General features: G+C 48.7%; 2 protein-coding genes across 3 annotated transcripts in view; one reads left to right on the top strand and one right to left on the bottom strand.

The window, feature by feature from the left end:
- The first annotated feature begins 484 nt into the window (after window positions 1–484).
- On the top strand, window positions 485–5,949 carry DNASE1L3 (deoxyribonuclease 1L3). The gene is made up of 8 exons (XM_054640137.2): window positions 485–675; window positions 2,152–2,240; window positions 2,874–2,966; window positions 3,228–3,340; window positions 3,857–3,969; window positions 4,288–4,445; window positions 5,278–5,374; window positions 5,601–5,949. Exons 1-8 carry the CDS (start codon window positions 538–540, stop codon window positions 5,727–5,729), a joined length of 930 nt encoding a protein of 309 aa, XP_054496112.2. The 5' UTR covers window positions 485–537; the 3' UTR covers window positions 5,730–5,949.
- An 8,527-nt stretch (window positions 5,950–14,476) lies between these two features.
- The window catches only part of FLNB (filamin B), a 71,023-nt gene continuing 66,039 nt past the window's right edge, over window positions 14,477–19,460 (bottom strand). For both annotated transcript variants that reach the window (XM_054639891.2, XM_054639890.2), the window contains 3 exons: window positions 18,140–18,358; window positions 16,984–17,187; window positions 14,477–16,275 (listed from right to left, as the gene is read on the bottom strand). In XM_054639891.2, the coding sequence (XP_054495866.2) occupies window positions 16,088–16,275; window positions 16,984–17,187; window positions 18,140–18,358 (611 nt within the window). In that variant the 3' untranslated portion in view covers window positions 14,477–16,087. The remainder of the gene's footprint in view (window positions 16,276–16,983; window positions 17,188–18,139; window positions 18,359–19,460) is intronic.

Here is a 19,460-nt window from a genome sequence, read left to right as displayed (position 1 = left end):
ACAGCACGTGCACAAACCAAGGCTCCTGTGCTGGGACACTTGGCCAGCAGTTTGAGGAGCATCATGTATCTTACCATGGCTGCCTGGCAGTCCCTTCCAATGGGCTTCTGGTGCCCTCCAGAAATCCCAGTCTTCTCCTCTGCTGCTTGCCAGACCCTTCCACCATCCACCCCATCCATCTCCTGGTCTTCATTGCTGGCCTGGAGTGGCCCAGGGAGCCTGGTCCCAGTCATGGCCAGCATCCCACAGCTGGTGTCTCCCTGTGGGAGGGACAGTGGCTTCTGCTGGAGCTGTTGCTCTGCCAGGATTCAGAGGCTGGCTCAGAAGAGCCCGTTTTCCCCTCAGGGAGAACTTCAAAGTCTCCCAAGTCTGCTTTGTGGTGGGAGATGGAAGTGAGGGCAAGGAGGAAATGGTGATTCCTGTTCCTGACTGACACAGCTGGCTGCTGGGTTTGACCCCAGCCAGCCACAAGGGACAGATGCATGAACACTCACACGTTCATAGGCACGCTCGCAGCAGCTCACTTTGCCCAGGTCCATGAAGATGCTGCTCTTCTTCTTACTTTCACTCTTCCACTTCAACCCATCTCTGAGCCTAAAAATCTGCTCCTTCAATGTGATGTCTTTTGGAGAAACTAAAATAGCCAAACCTGAAGTCATCGATGCTGTGGTAAAGGTAGGTTTGTTTGCCTGGATGAGACAGACACTGAGCTTTCTAGTGTTTCTAGCTTCTCTTAGATGCACAATCTTGCACTTTGCTTGGCTTCCACAGTTAAATATCAAGCAAAAAAAAAAGAGCTAATTATTTAAAGAATATTGTATTCTTAAAGTAAAAATCAGCTGAACAGAATGTATGTTGTTGAACAGAATGTATGTTGTTATTTTAGCCTTCATGGGAATATAACAGAAAAAATATTTGCTGTTTCCTTTGGAAATTCAGTTACAAAAGGAGGAAAACCTCAATGCACAGTAAAAATAATTTTCACTTTAAATCCATAAAGCTTTGTTTTGTGATACATTATTTACCTTCTTTATGTGATAATTATTCTCAAATAGTCTTGTTTAATTAAACCTATTCTCAGGACAGCAAATAGTATCTGTCAAATTAGAGTCTGGTAGAAATTTGAAAAACTAATTTCTGTAAGCAAACCCTCACCACCAGGCTGCCTCTGCAAAAGCTGAAGATAACCCTGGTTTTAAAAAGAGCCACCGTTAAGACTTGTGGCTTTGCAAATGCCCTCCAAGATGCCACAGTGAGGGAGGACGAGGGGCTTGGCATTAGTGAGGGGCTGTGTGTGCAGAATGGCACCAAGGAGGAATGGCACCACATTGCTGGGTTGTATTCCTTTCATTGCAAATTGGCAGAGAAGAGTGGTTTGCTTGGCTTTGCATTCCCAGTCTGTTCTACTGTGTTCTCATCACTGTGGGCAATATATACTAAATATATATTTATATATATAAATATATATACTGAATTTTGGGGTCACTTAGATAGCTGTGGGTAAGTTTTAGGGGCCAAAGAGGAGCTTTTTTTTTCTGAGAAAAATCCCCCACAAGGTCTGAAGTACAATGAGACCGGGGGCAGAGGGAAGCCCTGAGAATGTTGGGCTCTGGGTGAGCTGGACTTTCCCACGGGGGATCCCAACAGCAGCTGTGGGAGCTGAGCCTTCAGTGCAGCCCCCTGGTGTTGGGACCCCGTTTCAGAGCGGGTGTTCCTTTGGCTCCAGGGGCTGTTTCAGAGGAATCTGCAGCAGCCTGAGACAGGTGCATGCTCACCATGGGGAAGGAGGGGGCCGGGCAGAGGCAGCACCCCAGCCCTGGCGCTGATGCTGGAATCAGGCTCAGGGAGTGGCTTTTGCTGCCCCTTCCCCTCCACACTTCCTCTTCAGGGTCAGGTGCCGAAGTTTTCCACTAAATATGAAACTCTTGTGCTGCCGGGTTCCCTCTCCCTGTTCCTGCTGGCTCTGCAGCAGCTCTGAAAGCAGAAAAGCTCCGTTCCAGCCCCTGCTCCCCTCCCACCACCCCAGGCTGCACGGCACTTCTTTCTCAAAGGACTTCCCCCATGGAACCACTGTAACCACTTCTTCCCTACCCTTCCTAATCCTCCAAAACCAGGCGTGTGCAAACTTCCTCCTGCTCCTTCCCCCTGCAGATCGTGTCCCGCTGTGACATCATGCTGCTGATGGAAATAAAGGACAGCAAGAACCGTGTTTGTCCCCTCCTGGTGGAGAAGCTCACCAGGTAGGGTGGCCATGGGCAAATGGACAAATGTTGGGAAAGCTGCTTGGCAAGAGCCTGTGCTCTGCTCGGTGCCCTTTGCTGGGGCAAAATCTGAGGATGTGGGCTCTGTCCCAGGGTCAAGGAGAAACCAGACTCTGGCAGTCTCGCTGAGGGACAGGAGCAAAGGCAGGTCCAGACCACTGTAGAACATGTTTTTAAATCAGTATAACCAAGTTAAATTCAATTCGCTACAGAGAAGCTCCCAAAGGAGAAAGAAAATGAGGGGAAATGCCCGCACCGGGCTGGCATCAGGCTGCAGCAGGACAGCCACCTTCCTGCAGGACTCGGAACTGCTTCCGATTAGGGATTGCTTGCCTGGACAATCCAGACATCCAGAGGCAATAGCAGCGTTCAGCTGGATGGATGTGATCGCCAGCTGAAGGAGAGACAGAGGCTGCAATGAGCAGGGAGGGGGTGCAGTGAAGAGCAAGTGACAGAGCAGGGGTCCAGTTCCTGGGAAGGGTTCACTGTCTGTACCCCCCTGCCTCTGAGGTCAGACAGGCAGTGCCCAAACCCCGGGCAGAGGCAAAATTATTTCACTCTCAGCCCCTTGTAAGTGCAGAAATAAACTCAGGAACATCCCTTTCCCTCCAGTCAGCTGAAGGGGACGAAGGAGGAGTACAGATGTGTGGCCAGTGAGAGGCTGGGAAGGAACAGCTACAAGGAGCAGTATGCCTTCATCTACAGGTGGGTGAGCCCCCTCTGCCGACAAGCCAGCCCCTGGAGATGGGCTGGACACGGTGGTGGCTTTGCTGTGAGGGAGCCAGAGAGGTGCAGGCTGTGCAGGTGGGCTGGGCTGTGCTGGATGTGGGCATCACCCCAGCACAGACACCTGTGTGTCTGTATCCACCCCAGACCATGGCCTGGGTCCAGGTCAGAGCATGGAGTCAGTGTTGGACACATCTCAGTGAGCCACGGGTGTGACATCCCCTGTTCATTCTGCTGCAGGCAAGACCAGGTATCAGTGAGACAAACCTACCAGTACCCTGACACCCAGCCTGGGGATGAGGATGTCTTCTCCAGGGAGCCCTTCATCATCTGGTGGCAGTCTCCCAAAACTGGTGAGGTGTTCCAGAAAGAAGTCACTGTTCCACTGTGAGCCAGCACAGCAGCCCTGGCTGGACCACGCCAGAGGCTCCAGAGCTGCATCCAGACCCCACTCTGCTTTTCCTTCCAAGAGCAGCATTTTCCCTTCAGGGCTGCTGCCTCTGGGAAATGCCCCAGCCCTGCACAAGCCCTGCTGGGAAAGCCTCTGCTGCTGCCATGGTGGATGCATTCCCTGCTGCTGGCACAGCCTGGGAGCAGCTCCTGTGTGTGTGCTGGGTCAGGATTCGCCGGCACTGGCACAGCTCCTCAGGCCCAGCTGAGTGCCTGGAGGGGGTCACTGTGCAGCCACAGAGATCACCCCGGCCTACAGTCAGAAAGGGCAGTAAACAGGGAGTTTCTCCCTCAGAAAAATCAAGAAACAAGCTGTTTCTCCCTCAGAAAAATCCCCTTGCTGACAAGTCAGTCTCTGTTTCTTTGTGACTCATTCTCTAACCATTACATTTTTCTTCTTCCTCTGCCTTGTTTTGAAGCTGTCAGTGAGTTTGCCATTATCCCTCTGCACACCACACCAGACACAGCAGTGAGGGAGATTGATGAGCTCTATGATGTGTATTTAGATGTCAAACAGCGCTGGAAGACTGAGGTTGGTTGCCACATCTGTGTCACTAATTGGGCTTTGCTACTGAGTCACTGGCCACGTTATTCACTATGCAGAGTTGAAAACCTCAAACCCATTGACAATGCACCCCAGGTTTTAAATATCTCTTTGGTGTATTTTCATTGAGCTCTCCACATTTTATACAGTAAACTTGATCATCTAATAAAACTATTATCAGCATGCCCTGATGTGCCCAGCAGAAAGGAGAAACCCCACTGCATCCATGGATCATAAAAATCCTCATTGGTCTTCTTTTGAAAAGCAGTCCTCATGATTACATTTGGAAACCCTCCTGCCTTCCAGAACTTCATCTTCATGGGGGACTTCAATGCTGGGTGCAGCTATGTTCCCCAAAAGCAGTGGAAGAACATCCGTCTGAGGACCTACTCTGAGTTCCTGTGGCTGATTGGTGACAAAAATGACACAACTGTGAGGAACAGCACCAGATGCCCATATGACAGGTAAAGGGCTCACTGCCAAACCACCCACTGGCTACAACTCTCTGAGAGAAAAATTGTATCAAGAGGTGCCAGTGACCAACAGAGGAAACAAATGTTCATGAGGCCATCAGAGATAAAGCAGTGTCCAGGGGAAATGTGATCCAAATGCTTCCAGTCAGGAGCACAAAGCCCTGTGCAGACCAGACTGGGCAGGATTTACATAGAACCAGCCCCTGCTGTGGCTCAGGGGGGGACAGAAGCAGCACTTCTCATCTGCAGGGAGCCCTGCAGACCCCTGGCAGGAGGTGCTGCTGCCTTCTCCATGCCAGCTTTGCACCATGGCCTTTGCTCCTGTGTTTGTAATTTGGATTGACAAATGCACCGCAAGGTTCTGCTTGGGCAGGGGACACCTCACCTTGCCCTGGACATGTGGCAGTCCTGCTGCCACTGCAGTTCCTCAGCAGGGACAAGAACACATCTGCTACTAGAGCCCAGAGCCCTCTTGAAGGATGAGTTTCTGGTCTGAGCAGGCCTTCACTGATACCTCAGTTGCTGTCCTGTGATTTTTGTATGCAAAGCAGGGCTTTGAAATTTGCAGCATGGTTGGGTGGGTGTAGGCAGAAGTCATTTAATGCTGGCTTCCAAGGCCAGTGCACACCAAGATATTTATGTGCCTCACTGCCAGGGGGACACCTACAGGAGCTGCCATCTCTGGGTGGGCAGTCCATGGGCAAGGACAAATCACACATGGCTGTGACTTCATCAGAGCCACCTCCCTGGCCACCAGCTCAGTGCAGCGCGGCTGCCACGGGTCAGGCACCCCATCACATCACCCCTCCCTTGTCCCTTGCAGGATTGTGGTCAGTGGACAGAAGCTCATCCAGGCTGTGGTGCCACACTCTGCCAACATCTTTGATTTCCAGGAGGAGTTTCAGATGACTGAGGAGCAGGTAGGCATAGCACAGCCCCTGCAGGAGCAGGGGAGGGCTAACACAGGAGCACAGAGCCAGCAGTGCCCAGGCAGTGCTGAGCACAGACCTGGCTGTGAAACCAGGGCACTGTGACCATCCCTCCCAACTGGTGCAATGCCCATGGTGCCACCTCCCCACAGCCAAGCACTGCACATCCAGCCAGGGCTGGCACAGAGATCCAACCCCCTGTGCTGTTGTCTTGCAGGCACTGGGAGTGAGTGACCATTTCCCAGTAGAATTTGAGTTAAAGGCAAAAGGAGGCTTCCTCAACTGGCTGAGATCCAAGTTTTCAAGGAAGAGGAGACCAAAGAAGAGCCGCTCATCGAGATCATGAGCGTGCTGAGTCCTCCTACCTGCATAGAGATACACAGATACCAACAGATCTTGCAGAAGTCTGTATAGAAATGCTCACAGCAAGTGCAATATTTAGCAGGTAAAAAACCCCAAATATTTTGTAAAAGTTCAAATATTTTGAGTGTGATGGCAAACTAGCCTTCATGCTGTTTTTTCTTCATTGTATATAGAAATAAATCAGCTAGGAGCAGCACACTGTACTTACTGTACTGGTCACAAATGTAAGGAGCTACTGCAGGGCTAAAACATTTCTGTGTGCTCCACCTGCCACACCTGAAGGGCAGGGAGCTCCACATGTTCCCATGGGCTCTGGAGCTCTGCCATTCCTCAGCAGGGGCAGAGGGATTTAAAAGGACCTTTTTGCATCATGTGTGTGTGCTTCTGTGTGTGTGTTTATGCTTCAGAGCTGCAGCCAGTGGACATGAGGTTGTACCCGGTGGTTTGCAATGTAGATTATTGCTGAATTTAGAGTATTTCTCAATGAGGGGTTTAAATTGGTCACAGCATCCAGGGATTTGGGTAAGACAGAAGGGACAGAGGGATAGGCAGTGAGAGCCCCTTGTCTGCACTGCCCCAAGCTCAGGGCAGCAGGAAGCTGATGGTTCTCACCCCTGGCCACCTGCAGGGCAGGTGAGATGCCCCAGGGATCCCAGGTGACACTGCTGCCAACAGTGTCATAAAATTCACATCAAAATCTGATATCAGCATCCTGACATGTAAGTGAACTGCATCCCCCCCTTAAAAAAAAAAATCTCCATGGCAGCCCAAAGTCCTCTGATGAACCAGACTTCAATGATGATTATTTAATGTAATGGTGCAGCAATCTGTGTTCCTAGCTCAGCCCACAGGCAGTATGTAGTGCAAACCAAACCCTGTCACACAGATGGCATCTGGGGAGTGGGAATAATCCAACTGTTAGTAGAGACAAATATTCATTTCCCTTCATCAATGCACCCCAGGTCACCTGCTGAAGGGGCAGGGAGGGCAGGTGAATGAGAGGCTTTGTGGGGAGGAAAACAGTTTGGCCTTTGTGAAACCTACTGTTCAGGGAGAAGAATTTGAGGAAAGAAACTAAATTAAGAGAAAATTATCTCAGGAGGTTGTGTGCAAAGCAGACGACAAATCCTCCAACTTTTAGTAGCAATTAAACTTGAAATGATACAGCATTTCATATGCTCCCTCACTTACACTGCATTCAACACAAAGGAAAAAGCCTGATTTAGGACAAATATTTACATTGAGATTTTTATAGAGATGCCACTGTCTGGCTGACATCAGTGATGGTTCATGTGAAGGCTGAAATGAGTCAGAGTCTCTGGCCTCACATCTTGCTTCTATGTAAGCACTTTCTGTCTCCTGGCTTTCAGAAAGTAGTGCACAGAGAAAGAAATCACCCTCCAGAACAGCAATAATGGACACATTCAGTCATGAAAAATACATAATTACAACGAAGTTTTACAGGAAATATTTGCCCTTACTTGCAATTTTTGGTATCGCCCTTTATCCAGCACTTGAGGATAAGAGATGTGGCCAGGGAGAGCCTGGGGAGTGAAGGCAGTGGCTGCTGGTCCAGGGCAGTGTGCTGGGTGTGATGGGATAAAGGGAATTTTCTTCACTATAGTTGCATGGAGCTGTGTCTTGGGTTTGTGCTGAAAACTGTGTTGATAACACAAAGATGGTTTTGTTGCTGCTGTGCAGCACTTGCACAGAGCCAAGGCATTTTCTGTCTCACCCCAGCAGCGACTGGGCTAGGGATGCACAAGAAATTGGGAGGAGATGCAGCCACAGCAGCTCTGACTCAGGGGATACCCCATACCAAATGGAGTCCTGCTCAGCACTCAAACCTTGGGGGAGAAGAAAGGTTCATCTTGCAGAGATGCTGAAGTTCTGACCAACAGAGAGACATCCTAATGCATAAACGATGCTCCTCCATGGAGAGCTGGGACAGTTTTGTGGCATTCACAGCAGAGAGCATCTGCACTCACACTGTACATTTGATAGAGGCTGGGAGGTGTCCCAAGCTCCCACTGTCAGCACAGTCTGTCTCTCTAGATATTCATTAGACAATATTATAATTACATCCTAAAATATTTAACAGTTCATGTTGTCTCTAGATTTCCCCTGCTGGGGATCATTACCCAGCTGTCCCAACTGCAAAGGGGTTTTAAGTTGTTCCAGCCTGCAGGAGCCTCAATATATTCTGCAGCCAGAACAAAGTTTCTCTTTTTGATGAATAAGGCTTCTTGAGCTTTATTTATGATCAAACAGAAGTTTTTCACTGGGAATCCAAAATTCCTGGAGAGACTTTGTCTCATGCAAGCCAGACCTCAGATCGCGGCTGGGAGAGAAACAAAGAGGCTCTTCAGAAGTGGAAAAGTGTTTCCTCCCCAGCAGCCCTGTTCACAGAGAGCACAGAGCAGAGGGGGCTCAGCTGAACTAAAAGGGCTAAAACCCCCAATCCCTCAGGCTGGGGTCCTTGGGAGGCCCTTCTCCAATGCATGGTACTGGAGGCATCCCCACTTCCCACGGACCCAAGGTCTCCACTGCCCTGCAGAGACCCCTCCCCAGCCTACAGAAGGTGTCTCTGCTCTTGACCCCACAGAAACCCACCCGAGGGAGGTTTTTACTGCCCTGGGTGTGTAAGCCTCTTGGCAGGGAAACCCCCAGGAGCCCACAGCAGCAGCCCAAAGCAGGAGTGCCTCTTCTCTACAGCCTCGATCATCTCTGCTGGACAGGTCTGTCCATCTGCACCTTCACCTGAAGAGGGCTCCTGTCCTCCTCCTGCCTTGGCACTGCTCCCCACAGCCCTGACACTGTCTGACTGCCCACAGGTGAGACCCTTTGGCCCAGAGCAAGGCTCTGCCTAGCTCCTTTTGCTTCTTCGGAGCTACTGGCAGCAATGAGGACACAGGAGAGCTGGTACAAAGCCCCACAGGGACCCACCTGGCCTCTTCTTTCATCTATCCCATCTAAACTTCTCCTGGTACATCCTGAGGCTGTTTCCTCATCCATCCCCCAGCTGGTTACACTTTCCTGTCAGGTGTTGTAGAGTGATAAGGTCCCTCCTGAGCCTCCTTTTCTCTAGGCTAAACAACCCCACCTGCCCCAGCTACTCCTCATAAAACTTGTGCCCCAGACCAGATGTACACATGTACAGATGTTTGGCCATACAGATGTGCAACAAACAACTGAGCTGCAGCCCCCAGAAGGGCTGTGTTGTGCTGACAGCAAAATCAAAGGCAGGAAAATCACAGAGCCTCCCAGTGTGATGGCAGCAGCTGGTCCCAGCTCTGCTGTTCCAGGCTCCCTCAGCCTCTGCAGGGATTGTGAGGAGCACTCGTGCCCCAGCCTGGAGCTGGCCACTCCCTGACCAAGCATTTGCCATGGAACAGGAGCACGAGTGGAGCAGGGGCTTCCTGGGGCTCGAGTGCTCATGTGGCTCTCTGGGGGAGCTTCTCTCAGCCCCCTGCAGCCCAGGGCTCAGTGCTCCTGCCAGGGCCTTTCTCTGCCAAGCAAGCCGGGGAGATGGGGACAAGGAGGTGAGGGCAGCACTCACCTTTCTCCTGCCTCTAATCAAAGAAAAAGTTTCAAAAACCACTTTCCCCCCTCCACCTAGGGATGGTTGAAAGCCCCTGCAAGCTGCCCCAGCTCAGTGCCCAGAGTGCCCGGTTCCCGTCCCGCAGGGCCCCGCCCGGCCGGCGGAGCCGGGCACACGCGGCTCCAGCGGGGCCCCCTCTGCTGGCATCGCTGCACGGCCCAGCCCGCCCGGGATTCCCGGAATTCACACCCAGACCCGCAGCACGGCCAGCAAACCCAGCCGCGGCAAGGAGAGGGAATTTCACCTCCCCATGGATCTGCATCACCCCGTGTTCTGCACCCAGACGTCTCCATTCACTGCGGACAGCCCGGGGCTGAGCCCAAGGAGTCCCTGGGCTCATCGTGTTTCTGCAGGAATTTTGCTTTAAAAAGGGAGCACTTTGCTGGCTTGAGGTCTGGTTATTCATTGCTCACAGTTATTTAACCAGGAGAGATGCTGTGATGAGCCTCACGAGGCGGCAGCAGCTCCCAGGACCCTTGGTGTCCCTGCCACGCCTGCACCAGGAGCACAAGGACAGCTGGCTTGGGCCACAGTGACCACAGCCCTTCCTGCCTGTCCAACCCCTTGGGATGTGACTGTGCTTCTGCTCTCTGGTGGTTTGTACCTGGTTTTGGGAAAGATGTGAGGCTGTTCTGGCACCAGTGCCACCATCCCCTTTTCCAGTGTTAGGGGAAACAGCAATCAATTTGGATCAGAGGCTCTTTTTGCAACCAGAGAATCACAGAATATCCTGAGTTGAAAGGGACCCACAAAAACCATTGAATCCAACTCCTGGCCCTGCGTACAACAAGCCCAAAATTCACATCACGTGCCTGAGAACGTTGTCCAAAGGTTTGTGAACTCTGACAGGCTTGGGGCCATGACCACTTGCCTGGGGAGCCTTTTCCAGTGCTCATCCACCCTCTGCGTGAAAAAACTTTTCCTAATATCCAACCTTGACCTCCCTGAGCTGGATTTAGCTCACATTCCTCTCCATCATCCTGACAGGTCAGGGACACAACCTCTGCACTCTCACCTGGTATAAAACCACAAGTGCCCTTTCTCTGCAGGCTGGTTTTCCAGCCAATGTGAAAAACAAGGTTAAATACTTTGTGTGTAATTTTAAATATAGAGTCTCAGATGTCACTGTTTGCAGGGGCAATTTTCTGGTAGAGAGAAGACAGATTTATAAGAATTAATTTCCATATTGGCAAAGTAACAAAAAACCTTCCCTGAAAAGCTCTGCAAATGCTGGCATTGAGATATGAAGGCTTTCTGTGCCTCTCTGTTGGGAGGAGAGCCTGACCCCAGCCATTCCTGGGGAAGCCAGATGCAAAATCCCACCCCCCAAACAAAACACCCTTGCTGGACATCACTGTCAGAAGGAAATATCCACCCTGGCAAGGCCAGCTCCTCCATGGGCCCCAAAGGACCCAGCCTTCCAACTCAGCAGGGATGTAAATATTTGCAGTACCAAGGTCTTGCAGAAAGGGAGCTCAGCACAGGAAAGAGCTGTCAAACATACCTCTAGGTCCTGCTAGATCATATTTTCCTATTAATTTTTTTTAAAAAAATCATATATACTAGCCTTTCATTCATGTCATTTAAAAAATGTGCTTTAAATCTCAGTCAAATTAACAGCGACAGGAGCTATAAATCCAACCTGATTTAGTGACAATATTTCTTCTAAGCATGCAATATAAATTCACAACTATGAAAATTAACTCCAAAAGTCTGAGAAATTCTGAAAAGCCATTTAAAAGCCTTTTCTCAGGAGGCCCTGGGGAAACAGCCCCACACAAGAGGGGGGCCTGGCAGCAGGGCTGTTTTGATAACCTTCAGTGAAAGGGACCTGAGAATATTAACCATTACTCAAGGCTGTGGAGGAAAAAAATGCTGCAGCTCTCTCTGCTGCTTCTCCAGCTTGGATGGAGCTGTGAAGATATGGCACCTGGGATGGGAATATCTCTCAGTTACTGTAAAAAAGGAAAATTTACTTTTAAAATTACAGGAAAATTACTTTTAAAATAAATATTTGTTTAGAGGAGTTTGATGCTGAAAGTTCAGGTACCCAGTGGGTTTAGTCCCAGCAAGGCTGGGTGCTCCAGTGCATGTTCTGCTGTCAGCAGCAAAATTCCAGATACTCCTTTCTGCTGCTCTGGATGTGGACAGGAGATGCAATAAATAAGGAAAAAAAGGTAAGAAAAAGAAGATCCTCCAAGCCAGCTGACACAAAGCACAGATAAACACCTGGGGATGCTGCCAGCAGCTCTGCAAGGCCCCATTCCTTGTGTGCCAGAGCTGTCCCTGACCTGGCAGAGGACAACGGGGAAACCAGTTTCATTTGGCTCATGGGAGAGCATGGCACAGCCAGCTGCCATAATAACAAATGGTTTGGAAAGTCCTTCCTCAAACAAATAAAAAACACTGTGTAAAAAAGCTTTGTGCCATTCCCTGAATTAAGTTTCATGCAACTCCTTCCCAGTTTCTGTCAAGCAATGTCTGTAACCACTTTGGATAGGCTTTTCCATGTGATTTATGCTTAGTTTGTTCCCTTCTTTTTCAGGTGGAAAAAAGTGCATTGTCTGCACTGCAAGTACATTTCAATGTGGAGCAAAAAAATAGTTAGAAAAAATAATCAAATAAATTTAAAACAAATAAATGTAGAAGCTAAAAGTGAGTAGAGGAAAAAAAAGTTTCTGGATTAGAAATGTCACAATTTCAGTTTCAACAGACAATTAGAAGAAAAAGTAATTACAGGGTTTGCATAATCTTACCAAACCCAGAGCCCTGCCAAGCAACAGCCCTAGCACCTACATTGTCCATGCACCCAGGTGATCTCAGAGCAGGTCAGGGCTTTTTGGGGGTGAAGGGAGATCCAGCTTGGACATACAAAGTGCTCTGTACAGGCCAGGCCTGGAGACTGACCACTGCAGCAACATGGACAAAAAAATTAAGTATACTGGAACACCTTTACACACACACATATATATATATATACACACACACACACATATATATAATGATTAAAGAATTAAATATATAAAGATTTAAAGATTAATTATGTAAAGATTAAATATATAAAGATTTAAAGATTAATTATGTAAAGATTAAATAATTCAAATTATTAAATAAATATAATGTTCTAAATAATTTAAATAATATTAAATATTTAAAAGTTAAAGTTATTAAAATCATTTAAATGCATATATTTAATTTATTAGAGATATTCACAGCTGCACAAGGCAAAATGCAATTATCAGTTTTGCATGCAATACCCCCAGTATATGAGGTATTGCCATGCTGGCTGCAGAGATGGTCATCAGAAACACAGGGCCAAGGCCATGGACAGCCAGAGGGGTCTGAAGAGGGAACTCCAACAGCTCCCCAAAGCAAAGGAGAGGGCCAGTGGGCACTATGGGATCCCAGGGTATGTTAGGAACAAGCACAGCCTGGGTCAGGGATGGCTACAGGGCAGACTTGAGCTGCAGGATGAGGACAGGCCGAGTGTGTGGGTTGTGAGGAGCTCCAGGACATCCCCTCCAAAGCCCCTTCTCTGTGGTCACTGAGATGTACAAACACGTCCCACCAGCACCAGGCAGGGGCTGGAATGCTCTGGAGTCACCATCCCATGGCAGCTGCTGTGCTGCAGGGACTTACCTTCCACCACCCACCAAAACACCCAGTGAGCCCCCCAGATGTGCCATGGGTGCCAGCATGGGGCCCATGTGGCAGTGCCCTGCCCTGGGTCACTGCCAGCAGCAGGCAGGGCTCCAGCTGGCCACCAGGGCACTGCCAGATCTACTGCAGTGCCCTCAGGACAGCTCGGGCCAGTTAAGGAAGGATCAAGCTCCAAGTGGGACTCACAGGTACTAAGTGGCCAAATGCTACTGCAAACCACCAAGGAGAGAGACTAAAAACAAAGAAGGAAATATAAACAATGAAGAAAAAGAACTTAAGGTCAACCGAATTGATAGAAAAGCACTTCCACACCTAAAGGCAAAAACCTCTATACTGAAGAAAGTGCATCTTGTACCATTGCAAGTCTGCCCAGCAGGAGGCACTGGGACACCAGTAACACGTACACAACACCCCAGCCTGCCGAAGTAGCCACTGCACTTAGAAACCTTTGTCAAGGTGCCAAAAGCAGAGCAGAACGTCCCCCAAAGCACGGACCTGTGCCCAACACAGTCAGTCCTCAGCTGGCAGAGCCGCTGGAGGCAGCTGAATGTTGTTGTCCAAAATCAACCCTGCCAAGAAGCTCTTCTCATCACCACCACTGGCTGTTTCTGTCCTTAGCAAGGTCGTTTTTGTGGCCACTCCACAGCTGTCAGTGCCCAGGCCAGGCAGAGTTGGTCACTTGAAGCAGAGCTCAGCTTTTACTGGAGGTAACCCCAGCCACAGCAGCAACCAGGGTCCATCAGCTTCACAGACAACTCCTGCTAATTTCAGCCAGTGGCATTAAACCAAGACAAGGGGCAACAGGCAAGAGAAGGCCAGACAAGCACAGGGTGGACTGGGACAGAGGAGTTATGCAGGTGAGATACTCTCAAGGTTTACCCACACCAACAGCTGTATCCAGGCTTGTTTTGTTTAAAACACTGAATAGCAGGCTCATGCTGATGTACCTACCACAAGGCTAATGAGTTAACTATAAAAAGGAAATAATCTGATAAGCCTGGGGCAGGAAAGTCCTTGGCAGCCACTGCATCTCAGGTTTCACGGGGGCTTTCAGCAGGAGAGTGTTTGGGAAAACATCTGCTGGTTTCCATGGCTGTGCCTGAAGGTGCTGGCCCCAGGTGCAGGGAGACACCTTCTGCAAACAACCCCAGGGAATTACAGCCCAGACAGCAGCTCCAGGGACACCCCTGTGCCTGGGGTCTGCACAGGGGCAAACCAGCACAGCTGTGTAATGCTCCAGCCACACTGTGCCCACTGCACCCTGCACGTTTACATATGGCTTAAACTTCTGCCATTTTGTTTTCAGGGGAAAAAAAAGGTTTCAGGGGAAAAAAGTTAATGGTGTTGGGGCCCTGCCCAAATTTTCATGGCTACCTGCACAGCCCATAGGCTATTTGGTCTGCCTGAAGCTGCTGTGTGGTGTAGTTTCAGTCTGAACTTTACTGACTACATATGAAAAGAATCCGATGTTGTTTTTAACATGCACATTTTAATGAAGCAAACATTTCTATTTAATAAGTTATAAGATACAATTTTACAATCCTGCATTTTATTCCAGTTTATTTTGTTTTTACTTTCTAGTTTACAATGTAGTGAGCATTTCACATTAAGGCACTAAAAAAGCACAGTAAAAAAAACCCCAACCTTCCTTTTTTTGCCAATAACTGTGCTGGAGAGCAGTACATCCACATGTAATTAGAGAACCGTAAGCATGAACTTCTCCCAAGGGACAGTGACATATCAACAGGTTTTCAACAAATCCTACCTTCTCCAAACTGCAGAGTTTGAGCTCATCAGGAGAGTTTACTAAAGCCCCAGCAGCTGGCAGCAATTCAGATATGCACCTGGGAAGTAGTATGGAGTAATCCGGGACAAACAGACAAGTTACAAGGAAGTTTCCACTCCCTAACCCTCAGCAGCAACGCCTGTTGCAGCACAGAGGGGGTTTCAGGAGAGGTGAGTTTGCTTCAGGCATATCCTTGGACTGAGATACAATAAAACACCTTGCACCAAAGAGGGGTTTGTTCATTGATATTGCTATTATTGGTATTGCTATTACTGCTAACTTCACAGACCTACCCTGTGTCCCATTGCAGATGTGGGTCCCATTCCCAGGATGGCTCCTTTGCCTCATCTCAGACAATGGCCTGCCCTGCAGCCTCCAGGGAAACCAGTGGTCATCTTCTCAACACACCTTGGTGCTCTGGACTGCAGTGACTCTGGGCCACACAGGTGACAGCCATGCCTGGCTTGGCAAGTTCAGGGGCTTTACTTAACCCAGCCAACCCAGGGCTTGTTCTTAAATCAAAAAGAGTGGGGGGGGGTTACCTGTAAAGTTGAAGAAACATCACCAGCATCCCAAGCTCATTAAAAACCGCATTACTAGCATTATGGCCAAAAAGCTATCTGTCTCTAGAGTTACAAAGCGTTAACATAGAGAGGCTGAAAGCTTACAGGAAGTAATTTTCAATCTGCTTTTGGTTTGCTATAAAAGATAGACTTTTTCTAAATGTAAACCATTGGCAAAGCATTTTCAAAACGTTTTAAATTTGAGTGGTAAAGCTACTTATAATAGCTTTTTATAATGTTAAGCGTTAAAATTGATCAAGTATACAAAGGCACCTACTATAGTACCAGTTTTACCTCATTTCTTTACAGAAAAGAATTTGAACTGGGGACAGCCGAAGTCATATTCCATAACTAAAATGTAAAGTCTCCAGTCAAATAAAATCAGTAGTTAAGATACCCAATTACAAAGACAAATTCCAGTTTTCAATTAACATCTAAAGTCTTTAACATCCGCAAGGGAAATTAGTGTCTAGTCATCCACATGATTCTCCAAACATTAACAGTGACCCGGACAGTACTACAAAGGTACAATTTGAGGAGATATTAAATAATTGACATTAGGTTGGTAAGTAGGATAGAAGTGAAATGCTTGTAAAAAACAGTTAGAATTTATGTCTGACTATTGAAATGTGAGCCATGTGTATCTAGAGACTGCATTTTGCAACACGGCTGCACCCAGTACAGCTCTGCATCTGAGCTGCGAACGCAGAGAGCGCCCGGCAGCGCGGTGTCTACGGAACGGTGACATGGAAGGGACTCCCAGGAATGTGCTCGTCACCCCACTTCACTGCCAGGACATAGTCCCCCCTTTCCTTGACAACATAAGTGACATTGTACTGATGGCTGCCCAAATGCTTGATGGACACCTCTTCACACGGTATTGTGGGTCCGTGGACGCCAACTAAGAGCATGTTGGAACCTGTAGCAAAACACACAACTGTTAGTGCCCCTGAGCTTAAACAAGGCAGCGTGGTTCTATCATAATATATTGGCTCTGTGACACATGGATTTTATTATTTTAATTCACAGAGTGGTAGTTAAGTTATACTCAGATTAATTTGGTATAAGAAAGACTTTTATATTAAAAAGCTTTCAACCTCATGGAGGTGAGAGTTTATCTGTGCTATTTGCCAGACCTGACAGGTTACCACTAAGTAGAGCACAGGAGCTATCAATGCTGCTTGTGAAAACAAGCTGGTATTGCTTTACATGTACTTCATCAGAAGCAATCACAGCAGGGGCCAGTGGACACAGCTGGCCTGTAATCCACCCACCACAGAGCTCCCAGACGGTGATGATGATGAGCATCAAAAGGTAACAGGAACACCGTGCATTACATGCTACAATGCACCACAAGGGTTGCTTAAGTTCAGCAACCTGTTTGTTCTCATGCCATAAACCCGCGGCTCTTTCAGGTGCACCTGGCTCAGACTAAGCCATTGGAGAGGAACTTTACGGCCTCTGTGTTAGGACTGACTTGGTGAGCACAGTATAGCATTCATCATTTTTCTTTAGTACCAGATCATTACCTCAAGCTCTGAATTTTAACTCTGCAAGCTGGTTTAGAGAAAAAAACGCTCAGCTAAACCACCGGTCCTGAACACCCATCTAGTTCCTGTATCCATACCTGCTTTGCTGCAGTCCACAGAGAAGGAGCTTTTCTGACCCACAAAAGCCTTTGAGAGTCCTGCTCCCCGGGAAACCACTTTGCTGGCATCCGAAGTGGATTTGGGAATGGCGCTATAGCAAGTTTCAGTGGATGACCTTGTCACTGACTCTACCAGGATGGAAGAGGTTTCGTTGGCACTGCCTGGACTAACCAGTCGCTGCCCTGGAAACAGAAAAGGTTTCTAACATTCAGATTTGCCCTATCTGAAAGGCATTCAGAAGGAGGTTTTAAAACCCTCCTAATGACTAGCATGCATTCTGCATCCAAAATGCATTTTTGGAGAGGAGCAATTTCCTACTTGGGTTTTTAGGCTGACATCTTCCAGCAATGCTGGCAACAATCCCATCCCAGAGCCCTCAAGTGGCTAAAGGACCACAGGAACTTCAGGATTCATTAAGCAAAGCGGGTTGCTTAAGAAGAGTTAATTGTGCTCCAATCACCAAATGCCAAAAATGACTTGAGTTGGCAGAAAAGCAGGTGCAATTTTGCAATAACCCATTTTGAAAGCAGAGCGTGTCCCAGCCTGGGGGAGTGCAGTCCTTGCCACCCTCTCCCGAGAACATCACCACGCTATGGGCACCACAAGAGGGTTTCACAAGCTCAGGGGGAGGAGTAGAGATGAGCTTCAGCCTGTGCTTAAACACAGTGCTGGAGAGAGAACAAGCTTCCTAAACCAGCCTTCCTGACTTCACCTAGGAGCCTCCCAGGCATTACTGACCTCTGGCTGGGTGATACCTGCACCAAAATGAGACCAAGAGAGGCAACACGTGCTACAGGTGAGCAGGTTTCAGGCTTTGAGGGTGGGGGGAAATGGGTAAATAAGTCATACTTCCCTGCAACCCATGCAAGACCCTAGCACTAGATCAGGACTCAATACTACCCCATTAAGCTGTTTTATGGCTCATCACTGAGTCAAGCTGCCAAGCTCTGTGACTACTGCTTTTGTAGCTGCTCCTGAGACCCCTCATCGAGGCTTTGGAGGTCACGGGGAGAAATGTTTTTCTTCTCATGGTTTTGGGCATCTAGACTACAATATCACATTGTCTCGGGAGGATTTTTTGCTGAATGACATGACCTACTTCAGGCACAGAGTAAATACTAGTTAGCTTTTTACCTGTAACCTTTGCCTTGAAAGGGCTGCCCACTATGTGGTTAGGTCCACCATATTTAACTCCAATTAAATAGTTTCCTGGAGCCATGGGTGTGTACATGACTTTGTAACCTTCTGGAGTTTCCTGGCAGTCCATTTTCACCTTTGATGGCCCTTCAATTGTAACAGAGAGGGTACCTGGACCAGCCTTGGTCGTGTTAATGAAAAACTCCGACTGCAGTCCTAGAAAGACGTAGCACAGTGAGACACACTCTTCCTCACACCCGATGTTACACACGCAGCCTCAGGCATTAAACATGGGGTAATTCGGCACAAGATCAGTCTCCCAGGGCATCAGGCAGGGAGGGGCACCACATCCACCCCAGCAGCCTTGCTCAGGCCAGCCTCAAATGGAGCTCTGCACCCCTGGCAGCCTCCCCAGCTTCATCCTGGCTCCCTCCTCCAGTTAGGTGATGTGACTGTGTGGGAGAAGGGGTCATGACAGCCCTTCAGGACTCAAATGGAAGTAATTTGGTATCAAAGAACTGGCTTAGAGAGAAAACAAGAGCTTTTCTGCTGGGCATCAGAGTCCACACCCACACAGCTCCAGCATGGCTAAGTTTGGGAGAGCTCAGAGCTGTCTCGCTGCCTGGACTGCAAATCAGCAGTGAAGAGCCCACAAGAAAGCAGGAAGGACAAGGGGCAGGAGATGGCCTGGAGGAGATGTGTGTTTGAACTGCTCGGCAACAGCACTCCAAGCAGTTTGTGGAAACAAAAGCTTGTTTAATTACAGCATCTGGTTAACACAGCTGAATTATTGCTGCTAATACTAAGCCAATGACACAATGCCAGCAACACAAGAAAAAATTAAGTAAGGCTTTCAGCCCCCAAATAATTTACTGTCAGACTCTGGCCTCAAATATTTATGATTTTTGGGCTGTTGCATGAGACACTGTTGAGGAGGAATAAAGTGCTCAGGCACACTCAAAACCAGGATGGCCATGGGAAAGTTTACTGCTGCTGCAATGGAAGCACGAAGACGTGGGAATAAACTCAGGAGAAGTTTCTAGCCTCCCCACAAAAGAGGCTGCTGTGTCGCAATGCTGGAAGAGCCCAGCTCCCACAAGGATTATGCCATTTTCCAGAGCTCCAGCAGCCCATCCCCCTGGCACCACCAGCTGGGAGGCCAGGCATCAGCCTGCAATGCCCTGCTCAACTGGAGAGAAGTTAATTCTCAAAGCCAGCAAGCTTCACAGCTTCTCACTAAGAGTTCTTGCTCGGAGGCACTGCTCTCTGCTGTGCCCCAGATGAAGGCCTGCATTGTTGGAGGCTGCAGACGCTCAGC

This window comes from Agelaius phoeniceus, chromosome 11, assembly GCF_051311805.1.
Source record: "Agelaius phoeniceus isolate bAgePho1 chromosome 11, bAgePho1.hap1, whole genome shotgun sequence".
NCBI classification, from domain to species: Eukaryota; Metazoa; Chordata; class Aves; order Passeriformes; family Icteridae; genus Agelaius; species Agelaius phoeniceus.
Note: the sequence above shows the minus strand (reverse complement) of the source record. Positions and strands in the feature narration are given on the sequence as shown.